The sequence below is a fragment of the Sceloporus occidentalis genome, unplaced genomic scaffold (assembly GCF_023333645.1).
Source record: "Sceloporus occidentalis isolate IW3139 unplaced genomic scaffold, rSceOcc1.0.p SCAF_102, whole genome shotgun sequence".
Lineage (NCBI taxonomy): Eukaryota > Metazoa > Chordata > Lepidosauria > Squamata > Phrynosomatidae > Sceloporus > Sceloporus occidentalis.
In genome coordinates, this window is record NW_028317082.1 from 1,580,422 (window position 1) to 1,599,891 (window position 19,470).

Below are 19,470 nucleotides of genomic sequence, written 5' to 3' on the forward strand. Positions count from 1 at the left end.
AATTCAGATCTTTCTCAAAGTTTCACAAGCCCCAACTTGTAATAAAGTAGGTTAGTAGCTATCGCAGTGCTCGAATTCCGCTTATCACCTTTGTGGCAGTCTGTTTCTACTACGTGTACAGTTTCTTCAGCTTACAAAGGATATTTTATAAAGTGCACTTTTTTAAATCTCCTTTTTAATATTCACATAAGCACTAGAACTTTATCCCATTTGGTTACTTTGAATCACATGGTACAATAAATTTAAAGGGACAGTTTAGTGTCTTATGCAGCCTTGTCAACATATAATGCAAATAAAATTACATTGTAAGTACTTTACAATGCAGTTTTCAATCTTAAGGAGAAGCTGCAGCATACCACCTACATCTATGGTCCTGTTTTCTTGCCACAGTATAAAAGTGATTGCTTTGTGTCCATGTTAGGCCCCCTGGGACTATCACGTGAGCCAGTGTTGGTTCACCAATGCGGCATCATACTCTATAAATATCACAAAATTCTTTGGACTATAAAAGCATTTGTTACGTTACATTTTCAACAAAAGGAGTAATGTATTTGTTTTACAGAGTCATATCTTGCAACATTTTAAAGGTTAAACACTTGCTTTTTCTGGGATTTGGAGGTGCAGCTAGGGGGTTAGGGTTGTTTGGTGGTTTAACGTGTTTTGTTTTTCCAAAAGGGTACTTAACCCCTTAAGGACAATGGGTGGTCCCTAAACTCATTGAAAACAATGCTTTTGTCATTAAGGGGTTAAAAAAGATTGACACTTTGTAGATACACATAATCCAGAGTGCTGTCAAGTTGTTTTGCTGTTTTACTACCATTATTTTCTATTATAAATTGGTCTTCTAAAAGACTGTATTATTGTATGTGGTTTTAGTGCCAAGGTGTCTTTTTACCAAGTAAATGATTTTAATGTCCGAAACATAAATACTTTATTATATTTGTACTTATTATGTAAACCTCATCTCTTAGAACGGATTTGTGAATTATGTAGGGCTGCAACTAACGATTATTTTCATAATCGATTAGTTGGCCGATTATTTTTTCGATTAATCGGATAAAAAAAATGAATGTAAATTTTTCATTTATTTAAAATAATGTAATAAACAAATTATATTAAATACAAACAGCATAATAAAAAAACTTTGATAAAATGCATTTCTTGCCTTTATTTCGCAACCAGCCCCCCCCAATTTATGCACGTTTGAGCCCAGGCTTGCCTCCCAGACATGCCACGCTGCCTCCCAGACATGCCACGCTGCCTCCCAGACATGCCACGCTGCCTCCCAGACATGCCACGCTGCCTCCCAGACATGCCACGCTGCCTCCCAGACATGCCACGCTGCCTCCCAGACATGCCACGCTGCCCCCCACATATACCACTCCACGCTGCCCCCCACATATGCCACTCCACTCTGCCTCCCACATATGCCACTCCACGCTGCCTCCCACATATCCCACTCCACGCTGTCTCCCACATATGCCACTCCACGCTGCCCCCCACATATGCCACTCTGCCTCCCACATATGCCACTCCACGCTGCCTCCCACATATGCCACTCCACGCTGCCTCCCACATATGCCACTCCACGCTGCCTCCCACATATGCCACACTGCCTCCCACATATACCACTCTGCGTCCCACATATACCACTCTGCGTCCCACATATACCACTCCACTCTGCCTCCCACATATGCCACTCCACGCTGCCTCCCACATATGCCACTCCACGCTGCCTCCCACATATGCCACACTGCCTCCCACATATACCACTCTGCGTCCCACATATACCACTCCACTCTGCCTCCCACATATGCCACTCCACGCTGCCTCCCACATATGCCACTCCACGCTGCCTCCCACATATGCCACTCTGCCTCCCACATATGCCACCCTGCCTCCCACATATGCCACTCCACTCTGCCTCCCACATATGCCACTCCACTCTGCCTCCCACATATGCCACTCCACTCTGCCTCCCACATATGTCACTCCACTCTATCCCCACATATGCCACTGTGCCTGATACACCTTATACCCCGATACACCACTCCATCCTCCCCAGACATGCCACACTGCCCTCCCCACATATGCCACTCCACTCTACCCCCAGATAAGCCACTCCACTCTACCCCCAGATAAGCCACTCCACTCTACCCCCAGATAAGCCACTCCACTCTACCCCCAGATAAGCCACTCCACTCTACCCCCAGATATGCCACTGTGGCCCCAGATCTGCCTTATACACCCTGATACACCACTCTGTCCTCCCCAGACATGCCACACTGCCCTCCCCACATATGCCTTATATACCCTATATGCCTTATACCCCCAGATATGTCACTCCGTCCTCCCCAGATATGCCTTATACCCCCCAGATATCTCATAGTCCCCTCATAGAGTCACAGACCATACTTTTATAAATAAGTACTGGGTTAATCTTCACTGCCCCCAGGATTTAGATTCCCCTTAGTTTGCCCCCCTTTATCTCTAACTGCACCTTAAGTTAACTTTAATAAATTAATAAAATTAACCCTCAGTCCTCATCATTAAATTAACCCTAAACACCCCATTAACCATAACTGCCCCTAAATTAACCCTAAAGACCCCATCAACCACAGCATCCCCTAAATTAACCCTAAAGACCCCATGAACCACAACAGCCCCTAAATTAACCCTAAACATACCATTAACCAAAACTGCCTCAAATTAACCCCAAACACCCCATTAACCACAGCTGCTCCTAAATTAACCCTAAACACACCATTAACCATAGCTGCCCCTAAATTAACCCTAAACACCCTATTAACCATAGCTGCCCCTAAATTAACCCTAAACACCCTATTAACCATAACTGTCCCTAAATTAACCCTAAACACCCCATTAACCATAACTGCCCCTAAATTAACCCTAAACACCCCATTAACCATAACTGCCCCTAAATTAACTCCCACCTCCCCTAACTTTCAGTAGCCCAAATATAAATTTTATACTTACAGTTAGATGAGTGTCACAGCCATGTGGTTCTGGCCTTCTGGGAGAAGGAAGGGGGCAGGGCCAGTTGTCACAGTGATTACAGGGAGGGACTGGTAAGTTGGAGCTGCTGCTGTGAGTCAGACTAAACGGATTATATAATGAGGGGTATTTTTCAGAGCGTTTGCTCTGAAAAAACCCTCATTTAATAATCGATAAAAATCGATTCAACTAATCGATAATGAAATTCGCTGGCAACGATTTTCATTATCGATTATTATCGATTTTATCGATTAGTTGTTGCAGCCCTAGAATTATTTTTTTATTAGTAGTTTGATATTTGGCCATGTGTACATTAGGGCAGTCTAGTTGGAGGTTTATTATCCAGAAAGGAGCCAATTAGGAGTTGTGTCTAGTGCAATTGTGCAACTAAAATATATATGGGAAAAAATTATTTGCCCTACCCCACTGACGCCCAATCACTCAATTTAGAGTGTTGCCATGCTCATTTTAGTATTGAGCATAATTGCCTGGGCAGTATACAAAATGTTTTGTGCGAAGAAGCAGATAAATTAGTGTGCGAAATGTGTTGAGCTGTTACTGCCAGGTGTTCGCACTTGTCCTCCAGAAAAGCAAATCCACCAGTTTTTTTTTTGATGGTGCATAACAATCCATCATGAACAATGCAATGGTTTGATTGCCCATTAGTAGTAAAACAACTGGAAGATTAGGACTTCTTAAGGACAGGGAAGAACACCTGTGCTGTCCACTGAATTTACCCCCTTAAGAGTTACTTTCCTTGCCTCTTTTATTGTTTAGGCAATGCATGCTGCTTTTTTGTGTTGCAGTGTCATATGATTAAAAAAAGTAGTAGTTTACTGTCAGAGTTGGCTAAATCGTGTGAGCATTAATGCCAGGGTCAATGTTGCTAAAACTTTCTTTTGTGCGCAGACATTGTTCGTAATGCTCATTTATTCTGAATCTTGCAGGTAGTGGCATATGCCATTATGTAGGTGCTCTGCTTTTGTTTTCCATAAGTATATGTAAGATTTCTTTTATATGTTACTTTTGTTCTCCTTTTTATTTCATTTTAAGGATGTCAGCAGAGCCTAAGGCCCCAGAATGGGCTCTTAAGGCAACATCTCGTAAAGCCTCCACTGAGACTAAACACACTGGTTTTCCTGTGTGTAAAGTGAATGTTTAATCCCCCAAGATATCCTTTTGTTCTGCTTGTCTCAGGTGAACAAGTTTGCCAAAGGCAGGATTTTTGGAGTAGATGAAGTCTGAGCTGTGATTGCTTTTCTCCATCTTCAGTCCCTACTTCGAGCCTTCTGCCATGGCCAAATTATATAATAATTACAAAAATGGGTCCCAGTAACCTCCCTGAAGTACCCCACTATTAACAAGACCGTTCTTAAGATGTCTATTATTAATTACTAGCTCTTCTCTCCCATAAGTAAGACATTGGCTTATCAAGTGAACTATCTTAAACGTCAAACACTGCAATTTATTATTTATTCTTCTATGAGGGTTGTTGTCAAAAGCTGTTCCGAAATAGTTAGGCTATTCCTATTGCACCCCCTCTCATCTATTATTTTGGTTACCCACTCAAAGTCACAATATCTCCTTGCGGTTTTTGATCTTGCAAGCCGTTTATATTCCATATTTAACAATCCATTATTTCCTCTTCTTTGGGCATAAGACTTATAGTTGACAGCGACTGTTACCTGTTTTGTGAAGCAGCACTGCCAACTTTTAATGTTAAAGGACTACTATACCCTTGACAAAGGTAAGGGGATGCTTTTCTACAGATTTCCAAGGACATGGCCATTTTCTGCCACCTTGAATGGTCATTGCATGAACTATGAAGACGCAAGTAGGCTATACCTGAACTGTTAAGGAACTGTAAAGCTTATTCTCCAAATTCAGTCCCTACATCGTGGGCAGAATAGCCAGATACTTTACCAGAAAGGCTTCTACTTGATACCCTGCCTTTCTTTGGTGCAGTTTTTTAAAGGAAGATTATCCTGGCTGCTGTCCTCTGACCCTTTGCTTTGGTTAAAGTGTTTACATTGCACTAAGTGCTGCTAATGATGACAAAATTAGCATTTCCGTTACAGAAAATTCCTTTTCCTCGATAGTCTCTCAAGATATGTTCCACTCTTTTATTTACTTCTTGTATATCTTTGATGTTAAGCATAGTATAGGGGCAAGGGCTTTTATATGTTTTTGTGTCCTACCTGTCAGGAGGAGTCACTGTTACTGTTTCATGAGTTCATGAATTTCACTGAAAATGCTTTCACTCAAAAATGCACGTGCTTACGTGTTTCTTTTTATTGTTAAAAAATCATTGTATGACAATGACAATGTTTTTCCTTATGCGTTGTTTCATATATTTACATTAACAGCTGTGATTTAGTAGCGACACTGCAAACTGTGCAGTACTATTATGTTTTGCCTTTATTATATGAAATATTTTGAGAGCTGGCTGTGAAATGATCTTTTGGAATTCTCCAATTCTTTTAGCATTTGAGGAACTTGAAAAAGCTCTTGGGACTACCCAAAAGACGGAGGAGGCACGTAAAAAGGGAAAGATTCAGATGGAAGAACAAATTAAAGCCATAGAGCAGGCTGGTGAAGAGGAGCGAATGAACCTGCAGAAGGAACTAAGTCGTGTAAAACAAGAGGTGGTGGATATCATGAAGGTGACTCCCTCCCTTCTCTCGCTCATATGAATGGGTTTCAATAAAGACATAAAAGATCAGTGGTTTGTAATTAGCTGAAGCGCATTGTTATTGTCTTTTTGTATACTTGTCACTTAGTTTCAGATCAGAACACATTTTATGAACACTTAATGCAAAAAACCTGGTAATTCCAAAGGGTTCAATTACTTTTTCTTGCCACTTGACTTTTTTATATGTAAATGAAAGGCGAATAGTGTATAGAACCATAAGAAGTAAACACAATCCTTATAATCAAAGCGTGAAGTAGCCTGGCTGACTAAAGTTAGGGTTCTATAATACCTACTTGCCCAGACATAAGTTCATGGTAGAAATCCATAATAAAACTCCAGAAAAGAAGGACATGTCTGCTGAAAGCACCTAATAGCTATAATCAGAAGCTTCAGATATCCGAATTGGTCAATGAATTTAGTGTGGCAGAAATCACTGTAGCCTGATCGGAATTTTATTAAACTATTGCGGGCTTTGTCAGGGCTGGAAGGATTAAGGAGCTGTTATTCAGTTTAGAAGGAATTCTCCAATCAGATTTTAGTGAGCGTAGTTTACAGTGAGTATGAAAGTAATTGATTTGCGAGGAAAGATATATTGTATCTAGGCAGACACTTACATATGCAATAGTGGGACACCAGCTTTTGAAAACAGTTATTTAATGTCCGAGTAAAGATAGATTTAGTATATTAGCTTCTTTGTGTAGTTTTCCATTACCCACTCTTGCAAATGTGTAAATATATATATATATATATATACTTCACAGCTACATGCCATTAGTGTAAATCCATTTATATAGGCATACTCAAAGCTATAATTCAGTATTTGTAATAATGAAAGACAAGATGTATTGCAATATCCAAAACTACTAATGATTGCATAGCCATTTAAATAATTGCGTAGTCATTTTGGAAGCAATCTTCCATTGTTCCTGAGGCATGACATTAAGCGTCTAAAGTATGATTTTTAAAATAATATATATATTTTCATGACAATGTGTTTTTTATTAATACAGAAATCCTGTGATGTGCGTATCAATGAGCTTGAGAAATCGCATGCTGAGGCTATGCTAGGCAAAGAGAAGGAACATGAAGCAAGAATTAGAATCTTGGAAGACGAATTAAAGGAGCGTTTGAAGACAGCACTTGTAAGCTTATAATTCTCAGTTGCACCAAGTTCAAATGAAATATGAAAAAGTATTGTTTAAATCAATATGTGTGTTGCATATATAAAAGTGAAATCCCATATACCATAAAATAATCAATACATTGTGCCTGCTGGTTTGAAACATAGTATGTTGGTCAGAAAAATTAGTTTTAAATTGTGTGCAACTTTATGCATAAAAATTACAACAATGAAAAATAATTAATGGAGCCAGAAGGTAAAGATTCAACGTTACATTGACTGAAGCTCCAGGCCATTCAGATGGGGGTTTTTTTTTTGGTTTTTTTTTAAGCAAGTTTCACTTTTCCCTGAAAGAAGGTGCATCGTCATGATGAAAACAAACTTAATTTACATCAAATGCTTTAAGGATGATCGCCTAAAATATTGTCCTTCCCACGATTTCCCTTGTTCACTAATGACCCATATTGGCCTTTTCTAGGTAAAACATGAATATGCCAATACGGTCTGTTTTTTTGACACTTCCTGGAATTACTTATCACATTCAATATATATAAGTCCATATATTCAGAGCTTATAATAAAATTTGTTACATTGTTTAATAACTATAGACCCCTAGCAAACGGTTATTTTTATACGATACATGTTGTGCTACCCTAGCTAAAATACAGTTTCTCTCTCTCATGTGATAATACGCTGTCCAGAGCCCTCCTTGCATGCCGCTGTTGAAGGGGAAAATGGGTGGGGAGTGCACCCCACTCTGCAGCCCATAGTTTTCTGCTGGCAACCCAGAGAAGTGGCGCTTCTCCATTAGTCTCCGGCCGAAACCCGTAGAGTTCCCAGGTATGCTTATTTCCTATTATTTCGTTTTAGGCAAATCAACAAGAGAACCATATAAAAGCCATGCAAGAAAAAGATCAACAGGGCTTACTGGCTTTGGAAGAGCTGGAGCTGCAGAAAAAAGCCATTCAGTCACAGACTCAAAACCAGCTTCAGGAAATGCAACAGGAAGTTGAAGATTGCAGAACGGTAAATGGGGCATATAGTTTGTCTTAACCAAATTAATAAAACCAATTAAAACTATATTTAGTGTAAAAGTTCAACTCATGGGAACTAGGATCATGTTTTTCTTTTGCATATATTACCCAACCCTGCACCCAGGCTTTGTCAGTCCTTGCCATACACTAACATACACTATATGGACAAAAGTATTGGGGCACCTGACCGTTAAACTAACAGGTACTTTGATGACAATGGATTCTTAATACATAGACTGTTCCTACAATCTTGGCAGCATAGCATTGTCCAAAGGGGACATACCAAGACATTTTGGGCAATCCTATGCTGCCAACTTTTGTGGGAACATTTTGGGGAAAGCCCTTTTCTATTCCATGATGACTGTGCCCCAGTGCACAAAGCAAGGTCCATAATGACATGGTTGGATATGTTTGGTGTGGAAGAACTTGACTTTGCCCACATAGAGCCCTGAACTCAACCCCATCGAACACCTTTGGGGATGAACTAGAACAGAGATCTCCAAAGGTGTTCAAGAGCCAGGCCTTCTCGTTCTAACATGAGTGCCTGACCTCACACATGTTAACGCCATACTGCAACATAAACGACACCATACCCGCTAGTACCACACTCTTATACACATGCACACACTGGCTAACGCTATACATATATAAAAATGTACACACTGATTCTGGCACTGCAATACAGTAGGCATACTGACTCTGGCACTACACATTTACACACGCTAGCGCTATACATAAAACATATACATTGATACTAAAGAATACATACACACACACACTCAGACTGACTCCAGCAACTTACATATACACACGCGCGCTAACAGTAGGAGTGATCTAATGAGTAGGAGAACAGGAGTGCAAGCGTATACACTTATATAATTCTTATTTTAATGAGTGAATACACTTTTACGTTAAATAAGTGATGTTATGATATCTGTAGATTAACACAATTTCATCAGATGAAGTCTTCTGTTTTTACTCATAACTCTTGTTATACATTGTGCTTTCATTTTTTTAATTTTATTATTTTGGGTTTTTTCGACAGAGGATTCTGGAGCTTGAAAGCTTACTTGAAAAATCTTCTCAAGATATTGATAGCAAATCTGAGAAATTAGCTACTCGTATTGAATCGGAGACAAACAAACACAATGCAGAAATCAGTGCAATAATTGAAAATCACAAACAAGAGATTGAGAAACTTGAACAAGAAAAAGAAAAGATTTGGACTGAAAAGTTTGACCTTCTGAAAGAAGAGCACAAAGTAAATATTAGTGAACTTCAAGAGAAGCATAAGCAAGAATGGGATGCACAGCTAAAAGAGAAGGAACAATTATTCCAGGCTCATATTCAAGAAATGAATGAAAAAACCTTGGAAAAACTGGATGTGAAACAAACTGAACTAGAAGCTCTATCAGCTGAACTCTCAGAAGCTGTAAGATCCCGACAAGAGATAGAGCAGAAGCTGATTGTAACCGAGCATGAAGTAGACAAACTAAAACTGCAGTATGAGAAACAACTTGGTGATGAGAGGAAACAGTATGATGAACAACTTGTTGTAATAGAAAAAGAAAAGGAAATACTTACTCAGGGAGTTGAAAAGGGCCTCAAGGAAGAAATCAATCATCTGAAAATATTGCTAGATGGCAAGGAGAAGGAGATTGAATTACTACGCACAGAAAGCCAAAAACTGTTGGAAGCTACTAAGAAAGCTGAAGCTGACTTTCAAGAAGTCACTGCACGTCTGGATGAAACCCTCCAAACACACAATAAAAAGTCACAGGAAGAAGCAGAGGCATATGCTGTGCAGCTTACCATATTGCAGGAGGAGTTAAAGTGTACTAAAGTAGATAAAGATAATCTGAAAGAATTGGTAGATACTACTACTTCAGAACTGGGGTCCTACAAGGGCCAGCTGGAAAGTTTGTCCTTACAGATGGAAGAACAAAACAAAAATATGACCGATCAACACAACACTTTGCAACTGCAGACTGATGCTCAAATAAAAGAGTTTAAAATAAAAATAGAAGAGTTGACCAAAATTGCCCTAGATAGAGAAAATGAGACTATAAAAATGAAAGAAAGTTATGAGCAGCATGTTTTAGACCTTAACCAAAACTTGTCTTCCACAGAAAAAAAACTACTATCTCTGCAAGAAGAGTATCAAACTAAAATCAAGCATCAAGAAGCTAAATTTGAAAAGATGAAGCAGAGAATAAAAGAGTTGCAAGAGTCATCCAAGAAAAAATATATTGAGATGGAAAACAAACTAAAGAAGGAACTAGAGAAAAAGCAGCTTGAGATGAAGAATAAAGAAAAGCAGTTCAATGAAAAAATGCTTGAGATGGCACATGCTAGTTCAGTAGGGATTAATGATACCATGTCTCAGATGGAGGTGAACCATAAAGAGCAGATGCAAAGTGTCAAAGAAACTCACCAGAGAGAACTAGAAGAGATTGCCCAGGCATGGGAAAATAAACTCCATCAGCATGTTGAAGAACTAAAGGAGAAGCATGAATTGGAACTTCAGGAAAAAGACCAGGCTGTAGTAGAGGTAAAGCAGCAGCTGACCAGCATCATCGGAGAAAAGGAGGAGGCAGAAAAACAGATACTAGAACTGAAAGAAGCAAAGTGTAAATTAGATGCTTCTTTATGTGAAATACAAGACCAGTTAAGTCAAGCTTCAGCACAGGTTCTTGCTTTGATGCAAAATGAAAGTGACCTTAAAGCACAGCTTGAAATAACAGCAAACGAATGTGTTAATCTCAAAAATGACAAAACTATGTTTGAGGAGAAACTTGGTGGGTTAAAAGTATCTCTAGAGAAAGAAAAAGACAAAGCCGTGGAGCTAGCTAATAAGTTACACCTTGCAGAAGACCACTGCCAACAGGTAGATTGTCTCCTCGATAAAGAACGGAAAGATTTTCAAAGAGAACTACAAGTTAAGCTTTCTGAAAAAGACTTGCAATATAATCAGCTGTTGGCTGAGCAAGAAAAGAAGTTGGATTCTTGTTGCAAAGAGGCTGTAGGTTTGATAGAATTAATAACTGGTGGTTTGACTGAAAAATACAATAATCAAATGGATAGATCAATGTCAAGGATTGCACATTGTGAAAGCAAAGTAATTAAATTGATAGGCGCCATTACTAAACACATGAGAAAAATAAATAATCTACAAATAGAACTTGAGCAAATAGTTAAGCAGAATGATTCTACACAAAAATCATTACACCAAGCAACGGTTCAATTGCAAGAAAAAGAAAATGTGATTTTGTCGATAAAAGAAGAACTTCAGACTCTCCTTCTTGAGAAAGATGCCTTGCAAAAGGAAGGAGGAAGCCATCGAAAGGCAGCAGATGAGAAGGAGTCTTGCATTACTCAACTAAAAAAAGAACTTTCTGAAAATATCAATAAAGTTACTTCTTTGACAGAATCACTGAGGGAGAAAGAGTCAGAGGTAGTGTCTTTGCATACATTAATAAATGAGTTCAAGTTAAAGCTTGAAAATAGCATTGTTTTGGAAGAGAAAGAAAAGGCCATAGCCTTTGTCAACACACAGCACAAAGACAGCCAGATAAAATTAGAAAATCAAATTCAGGACCTCATGTCAAAAATTGAGGCTTTAAATCAAGAAAAGATGGCTTCTTTAGAAGAGGCAGGTAAATGGAAAAATATGCTAGAAGAGTGGAAGAAAAAAGCAGAACTCAAGTTTACACAGAATCACAACACAACCAAAGAGTTGAAGGAACAGATTGAAAAGACCATTAAAGAAAATAAAGCCAAAGAAGAAGACCTTCAAAAAATGGCAGAAGAACTTGCACATCATCGCAGCAACGCAGAACAAAACCAATTTGTAAGTGAAAGTAAAAAGTCTGAATTAACCAGCCAGTTAGAAAGTCAGAAAACAAGGAATCTTGAACTGGATGATCAGGTGGCAAAATTAATGTCTGAAAATAAATGTTTGCTAGAAAGGTTGGAGACACAAAATCTGCAGAACAATAACGAGAAAGAAGAACTTCTTCAGAAGCTAGATCAAACCCAGCGTGCGGTCACAGAAAAAAACAATTCCTCCATAGAAACACAACAAAAAGTGCTGGAACTTGAAAAAGAAATAAGTTCCTTGAAAGAAGACTTTGCAGAGAGAGAAATGGCATGGGGGAAGGTAAAAATTGAGCTTTCCCAGACTAAAGATAAAGACCTAAAAACACTTGAAGAGAGGTTAACTTCAGAAAGCTCTAATAAACTGGCAGAGTTAAAGAAAAAAGCTGAACAGAAAATTGCTTCTGTTAAGAAGCAGCTTATGTCTCAGTTAGAAGAGAAGGATCAGTCCATAAGAAATGCAGAAAGCCAACTTAATGACTTGAAGGAAAAGATGCAGAAGAAAGAGCAGGATGTGGAAGAGGCATTGCATCAAGAAAAGGAAGAACTTGAAAATAAGTATGCTGTGCTGCAGAGTCAACACAGAGATAAGGAAAGTGAGTTATCTAAAATCAGTGGTGAACTAGCCTTAAAGCAGCATAAAATTACAGAGCTAGAGGAAAGAATTGACAGTTTGCAGAAAACTCTTTATGAAAGTGAACAGCTTGTAAGAGAAAAGGAACTGACTTTAGCCAGCGAGCAGGAGGCAAGGAGGAATGAAATTGAAGAATTGTCTTCCAAATATGAGAAGTTACTTGGGCTTCAAGGAGAGCTAGCCATCAAAGATACAGAGATCAAAATGTGTAAAGAGAATGCAGAAGAAACAGAAAGAGCTCATAAAGAACTTAAAGTGATGTTTGATGAAGCTGAGTCCCAGGAGAACACTTTGAGACAGAAACTGGTTGAAGCAGAGGGTGACATACAAAAATACCGTAAAGAGGTTGCCAAGCTGCAAAAGGACATGCGCACTTTAAGGAAAGAACATAACCAGGAGCTAGATCTGCTTAAGAAAGAACTCACTGAGGAAGCTGAACAAAGAATTAAGTAGGTTTCACATTTTACTGTTTGCCACTGTTCAGTAAATTGGGGCAAATATTATAAACACCTTTGTAAGGCTTTTTGCATTGCCATTGCTTAAGTGCACATTATATACAAAGACTTTTATAGAAACATTCACCTGTGGTTGTGTGAGTGGATGCATTCAAATTATATAGCCCTTCAAAAACAAAATAGTAGAAACAAATGCTGTACAAATCAATACCATTATTACTACTACATATATACTTTTACATATGGCTTTCGCTACATAAAATGTTTCCCCCCCCAAAAAAAAATTACTTTTAGCACTTTAGTGAGTGTCAGTAAGTACTTACTTGACATAAAAATGCCTACATGCTATTGATATGTGAATCTGAGTTATGAATTAAACTTTGAGATGAAGGATGTAATACATATGCCCAGTTGCAAAATCGTGTTGCTTTTTTGGCATCCCATTTACATTTATTTATATTACCCAGACATGAGCAAGAAGACATGGAACTGAAACATAATTCCACTTTGAAACAGCTGATGAGGGAATTCAACACTCAGATGGCACAAAAAGAACGTGAGCTGGAAACTGCCATTCAGGAGACCATTGGTAAGCACAGCTGTTAAACTCTTTCAGCGCTGATATTCACAGTGAAGTTTGGCGATATGAAAGCCAAGAATTATTTTCTAATAATTTGATAATATTGATTACTTGGAGCCCATTAGCTGATATTCACATAGTTATGTAGATTTGAATGTTGCAAAAGTTGCTGTTAAGAAACTAAAAACAACAAACCACGTTGCCTATGTAAAACCATTAAAACGTTTTCTATTTGTGTAATTTCTAAGCACTAAAGGGAAAGTTGGCAGGAGAGCTGTGGTTCTAATTCCTTGTCAAAAAGTGCACATATCCCCCATTGCCTTTGATTGGATGCACGGTATGCATATGCACAACATACCGAGAAATTGCCAGAAATTGCCAGTGTAATAGAAAACCAAAAAATGTACAGAAAGTCTAAATGCATTCATTTAAAATATTTATAGCATCAAATGTAATGAAAACGCTATTAGGGCCCTCTAATTGTGCATAAGCAATACAGTTGTTTTGCAGTTTATATACAGCGTTAGTTTTACTGAGAAACATATAATGGTATTACTGGTGCTTTGTATGTTCTTATGCTATTTACTAAAACTTAATGGAGGTTGTTAGAATCGATTCAACAATACCTAACATCTCTTGCGTTCAGCTAAAGCTCAGGAAGTTGAGGCAGAATTAATGCAGACACAACATATAGAAGCAACACAGCTTCATAAAAAGATTGCGGAGAAAGAAGAGGACCTAAAGAGAACAGTTAAGAAGTATGAGGACATTTTGGAGGTACGTGGCAAACACAACAAGACGATAATCTTATAGTAAAATTATTTGTATATATTTTATATGCAGCGTTAATGTATTTCATGGTCATTCTTTGCCTCTGTGTGCTCCTGCATCATCAGATTAATCTAAAATTACAAGTCCCTAGAATGATGGCACCTTTTCTTCTCACAATGTAAGACACCTTTTCAGGGTTATAGGCTAAGCTATACGGGTGCTCATCCACCTTATTCTTTTTATTCACTTTATTTTGCCCACGAATACCTTTAATTTAGAATACGTAAGATACACAATAAAACATACGGTTATTTGTGATTACTTTTACCCACCCCTTCTTTTGTCCCCATCTATTTGATCTGTTTGTTTTTTTGTACTCCATAAACCTAAGCCAGTATTTTTTTTTCTTCCAAATGCTGCTGTCAGAAATTATGGGAAATAGACCATTAACAATATTACTAGTATTTCTTTATTTTAATTCAAGCATTTCATACACTATCATTGCCTGATTAAATGTTGTATGACATAAATTTACATTTTAGGAGCTGAAGAGAATTTTCAATAACCACCTACTGATATATTCGATTAATTGGAATAAGTTGTTCCTCGTTGCTTGTTCTTGTGAGGTACAGCTGTGAGACTGTGCATGGTGTGCTATTGTATTTCTATCATTAACTTCTCATTATTGTGAAGGGTGTTGAGCAGAACTTGCTTTATTACTACAGGCCTGGTAAAGTTTTATGAGAGTATTTTCCAATGCTTTAGTATTGGGAAATGTACAGTTTTTTTTGTTTTTTTTTTTAAACAAAGCATGGTGGATTATTTAACCCCCTCAGGACAAATATTTGTGGGGGACAACAGTGTCCTTTTTCAATCGTATTTATTTTCAGGACAAATAAGGTTTAAAAAAAAAATAAAAAAAAATGTGAAGGTCTGTGAATACTCCCATTTTGTTTCTATATATATATATATATATATATATATATATATATATATATAGAAACAAAATGGGAGGGAGGGACACATTGTCTTTCAGATTTACCGCTTGTAACTTGCACACAGCTAGTGAAAGTGAGGGAAAAAAAGCAAAAATATTCGTAGGCCTGTCCTGAGTTTTTCAAATTTGTTGTCCTGAGCCTGTAATTTCAATAGTATTCACAGACCTTCAAATTGCTAAAGTAGCATGAAGTATGTGCTTCTGAAAAGTACACACTGTGGTATTTTTTTCTTGTCCGGTGTATGAACAACTTCAGAAAAAAAGTGTTGTGAGTTATCCAACAAACACCTGTAAGAAAAATATTTAAGTGATTTCTGGGGAGCAAGATTATCAACTATATTTACTCTGTAGTAGGGCTGAAACAACTAATCGATAAAATCGATAATAATCGATAATGAAAATCGTTGTTATCAATTTTATCCTTATATAATCCGACCTCAAACAGAGATCGGATTATAACACTAGAATCCAGATCCCCCACAACGCTGCAGGGGACCTGGATTCCCCTCACTGTCGGCCGGTCTCTCACTTCCGTCTCTCTCCCCCCTCCCATACACCCCTCTGACTCCTCCCCCTCCCATACAGTGCTCTGCTTCTCTCCCGACTCCCTGGTGTTTTGTGAGCCTCCGTTGCTGACAGGCACTTACACTGCAGCTTCATAGAAGCCTCAACGTAAGTGAAGGTGAGTAATGGAGGCTGTCTGTGCGCATCGTGCAGACCCCCTCCGGCTGACAGAGAATCGAGGTCTCCTGCAGAGGATCATCCTCTCTGTCAGCCGGTGGGGGTCTGCATCGCACAGACAGCCTCCGTTACTGCCCTTCAGTTACGCTGAGGCTTCTATGAAGCTGCAGTGTAAGTGCCTGTCAGCAACGGAGGTTCACAAAATACCAGGGAGCCGGGTAGAGAGGCAGAGTGGCGTATGGGAGGGGGGAGGAGTCAGAGGGGTGTATGGGAGCCACCCTCCCATACACCACTCTGGCTCCTCCCCCTCCCATACGCCACTCTGCCTTTCTACCCGGCTCCCTTGTGTCTTGTGAACCTCCGTTGGCAGAGTGGAGTATGGGAGGGGGGCGGAGGCAAAGTGGTGTATGGGAGGGGGGAGGAGGCAGAGTGGTGTATGGGAGGGGGAAGGAGGCAGAGTGGTGTATGGGAGGGGGGAGGAGGCAGAGTGGTGTATGGGAGGGGGGAGGAGGCAGAGTGGTGTATGGGAGGGGGGAGGAGGCAGAGTGGTGTATGGGTGAGTTATAGTGGTGTATGGGGGGTATAACGAATTTCAGGGAGGCAGAATGGCATATCTGGGGGAGTTAGAGTGGTGTATAGGGGGAGGTAGAGTGGTGTATGGGGGGTATAATTAATTTCAGAGTGGCATATCTGGGGGAGGCAGAGTGGTGAATCAGGGAGAATTTCAGGGTGGTGCAGGGCATTTATGGGGAGCGGAGTGACATATATCGGGGTGCACAGTGGCATATAGGGAGGTATAAGGCATAAATGGGGGCGAGTGGCATATTGGAAGTTATAAGGCATATCAGGGGGCATAAGACATATCTGGGGGTAAAAGGTATATCAGGGGGCTCAGTTGGATATCACTGGCATATAAGGAGTATAAGGCATATCGGGGGCACAGTGGAATCTCTGGCATATAAGAGGTATAAGGCATATATGGGGCAGAGTGGCAAGCTGGGGGTCAGATGTGCATAACTGGGGCAGTTTGGTAAATAAAAGAAAATATAAACAAGACTTTTTTTCTCAGTTTTTATTAAATATAAAAAATAGTTAACATATGAATTAATATTTACTAATAACTTTGTATTAAAACCTAGTTTGAGAAACACTGTGTTTGGGTTCTTGTAGCTTTTATTATTATGTCAGTAAAATAAGAAGGTGAATAGCGAGAGAGAGAGAGACCATTACAATAAAGAGATGAAAGTGTAAATTGTAAGTTTTTTATTACATTATTTTAAATTAAAAAAAATTGCATTTTTTATCCGATTAATCGAAAAAATAATCGGCCAACTTATCGATTATTAAAATAATCGTTAGTTGCAGCCCTACTCTGTAGCTCTTTATATGCTCATGAAATGCTTTTTTCTGCGTCCTTCTTGCCTGCGAAAAAAAATTCAGTGCATGCTTGTGTTTATATTGTACTATATGTTGAATTTCTTTCCACATACCGTTGTGTGAGCCCAGCAAGGTATCCTTCAGCAAAATGTTTTGTGAACCACAGAAGCGGTATTGTCAAATGTGATCTGTTCTGTATCACATCTTGTGAAAGCATCTCTATTTTAAGAAATGTTTCCAGAAATTATTTACAGATTACTTTTATGACTTTCTCTAAATTGGCATTTACTCTAAATATTCTAGTGGCTGAATACCTTACTCTGTGGTGTGGTATTCAGCCCTTGTTTTAAATGATCATAGTGCTTCAAATAACTGGGAACATGACTTTCACTTTTAGAAAACAAATTCAAACATTTTAGTTTCTAATATTCAAATGATTCATTTCATTTTGTCTTTTTTTGATTTAAGGCACGAGAGGAGGAAATGACAGCAAAAGTGACCGAGTTACAGGAGCAGCTTGAGAAATTGCAGGATGAGTTATCAAGAAAACAGGAAGAGAGTGAAGCTCAAGATGGCGAGGTGAGAAAATGGGTGCAGATTGAGAGTAAAAGAGCAGTCATATCTCTCTTTTCATCTCATGATTTTTTCATTTTACCTGCCCCTCCTTTTTTTGTGGTATTGTGTAAAACACTTGACCCGGTCCTTCACAGATTAATTTCACTTTAACTTGTCCAGCAGTGTTGCCAATGGCCGTCGGCAAAGTTCATTGCTGGAAGAACCTTTAGATTTTCATAGTGTTCGTGGTGATTGATCTAAGCCCCTGACCCTCCAGTTTTTATACTATTACCCCTTGTTCTTAAAATATATTTTCCTCCTGTACTGTGTTGAATCCCTTTATGTATTTAAATGTTTCTTTCTTGCACCAAGACATACATATTGAGCCCTATTTAGTGTTTCCTGATTTTTATTGTTTTATTTTCCTGCAGCACCATCACAGTTTACCGTTGTTTTCTCTATGTAATGAATTATATACAAATCGGTATTAACTACAAAAACTAATAATAATTTGGCCAGATAGACAAGAGTCTACAATCGGAATTAAAAATGATGCAATCAAGGTGTTATTGAACTGCAGACTTTCAGCTTTAATTTTACTTTAAATTGCGTGCATAGTTTAGGAATTACAGCACTTGCTATATTTAGACCCTCTTTTTGAAAGGACCAAAATTAATTGGACAATTGAGTGAGAAACAGTTTCATGGCCAGGTGTGGGCTGTGCCCTCATTTTATTAACCCATTAAGCAGCTAAAAGGTCTGGGGTTGATTCCAAATGTGAAATTTAGCTGTGAACTCTCAAAATGAGGTCCAGAGAGCTGTGTCAATGGAAGTAAAGCAGACCATTGTTAGGCTGGAGAAAAACATCGAGTGGCTAAATAAATAAAGTCCTGGACGACGACAGAATGCAACTGTATTTGACAAATGCAAAGTTATCTCCTTGTTGATGAAAGGCAATGTCAAGAACGTTCTACAGAAGGTAGGCATATCATTGTCGATGCCCGCAACCAAGAGAAGACTTAATGACCATAGTAACTACAGAGGATTTTCCACAAGATTCAAATCATTGGTAAGCCTCACGAATAGTAAGGCCAGATTAGACGTATGCTAGAAGACATAAAAGTGCCTATCCAGTTCTGGAGCAATATACTTTGGACAGATGAAATGAAGATCAGAATGACGTGAGGAGAAGAGTATGGAGAAGGGAAGGAATGGCTCATGATCATATGCATGCTGCAAAACTGCTGTGCTTCATAATACAGATGGACAAACACTCACAAAGAAGGGTACTTGAAGTGGATCTTGAGGGATTTTTGATGGACCGAAAGCAGGGTAAAGGACGGAAAAGCCGGGGTAGGGCAGGAGCAGCCTTTCACAAATCTTGCAAGCAAGCACGCATGCATGAGAACTAGAAATCTGAGATCATTGCATGAACAAACACCGGTTAAGAATGTATTTAGAGATGAGGACATGTAAGTAGTGGGGAACTTTTAAAAGTAAGAGTCAGGATTTAAAAAAAATGTTGAGGGAGTGTTAGCATTAACCATCTTGATTAAAGCTATAAGTCTGCACTTTAATTGCATCATGAATGCTTAATTTCTAAAATATGAAAATGGTGTCACTCTCCAAATGTTTCTAGACCTGACTGTATATCCAGCCTTACTTTTATCATTTTAGACTCCT

At 38.8% G+C, this 19,470-nt stretch overlaps 1 protein-coding gene across 1 annotated transcript in view; it reads left to right on the forward strand.

Moving 5' to 3' along the window:
* The window catches only part of LOC149283566 (golgin subfamily A member 4-like), a 67,365-nt gene that overhangs the window by 40,013 nt on the left and 7,882 nt on the right, over positions 1 to 19,470 (forward strand). The window contains exons 16-23 of the mRNA XM_089497385.1: positions 5,500 to 5,678; positions 6,718 to 6,849; positions 7,698 to 7,853; positions 8,907 to 12,820; positions 13,294 to 13,415; positions 14,053 to 14,183; positions 17,701 to 17,811; positions 18,752 to 18,754. Of these exons, the coding sequence (XP_089353511.1) occupies positions 5,500 to 5,678; positions 6,718 to 6,849; positions 7,698 to 7,853; positions 8,907 to 12,820; positions 13,294 to 13,415; positions 14,053 to 14,183; positions 17,701 to 17,811; positions 18,752 to 18,754 (4,748 nt within the window). The remainder of the gene's footprint in view (positions 1 to 5,499; positions 5,679 to 6,717; positions 6,850 to 7,697; positions 7,854 to 8,906; positions 12,821 to 13,293; positions 13,416 to 14,052; positions 14,184 to 17,700; positions 17,812 to 18,751; positions 18,755 to 19,470) is intronic.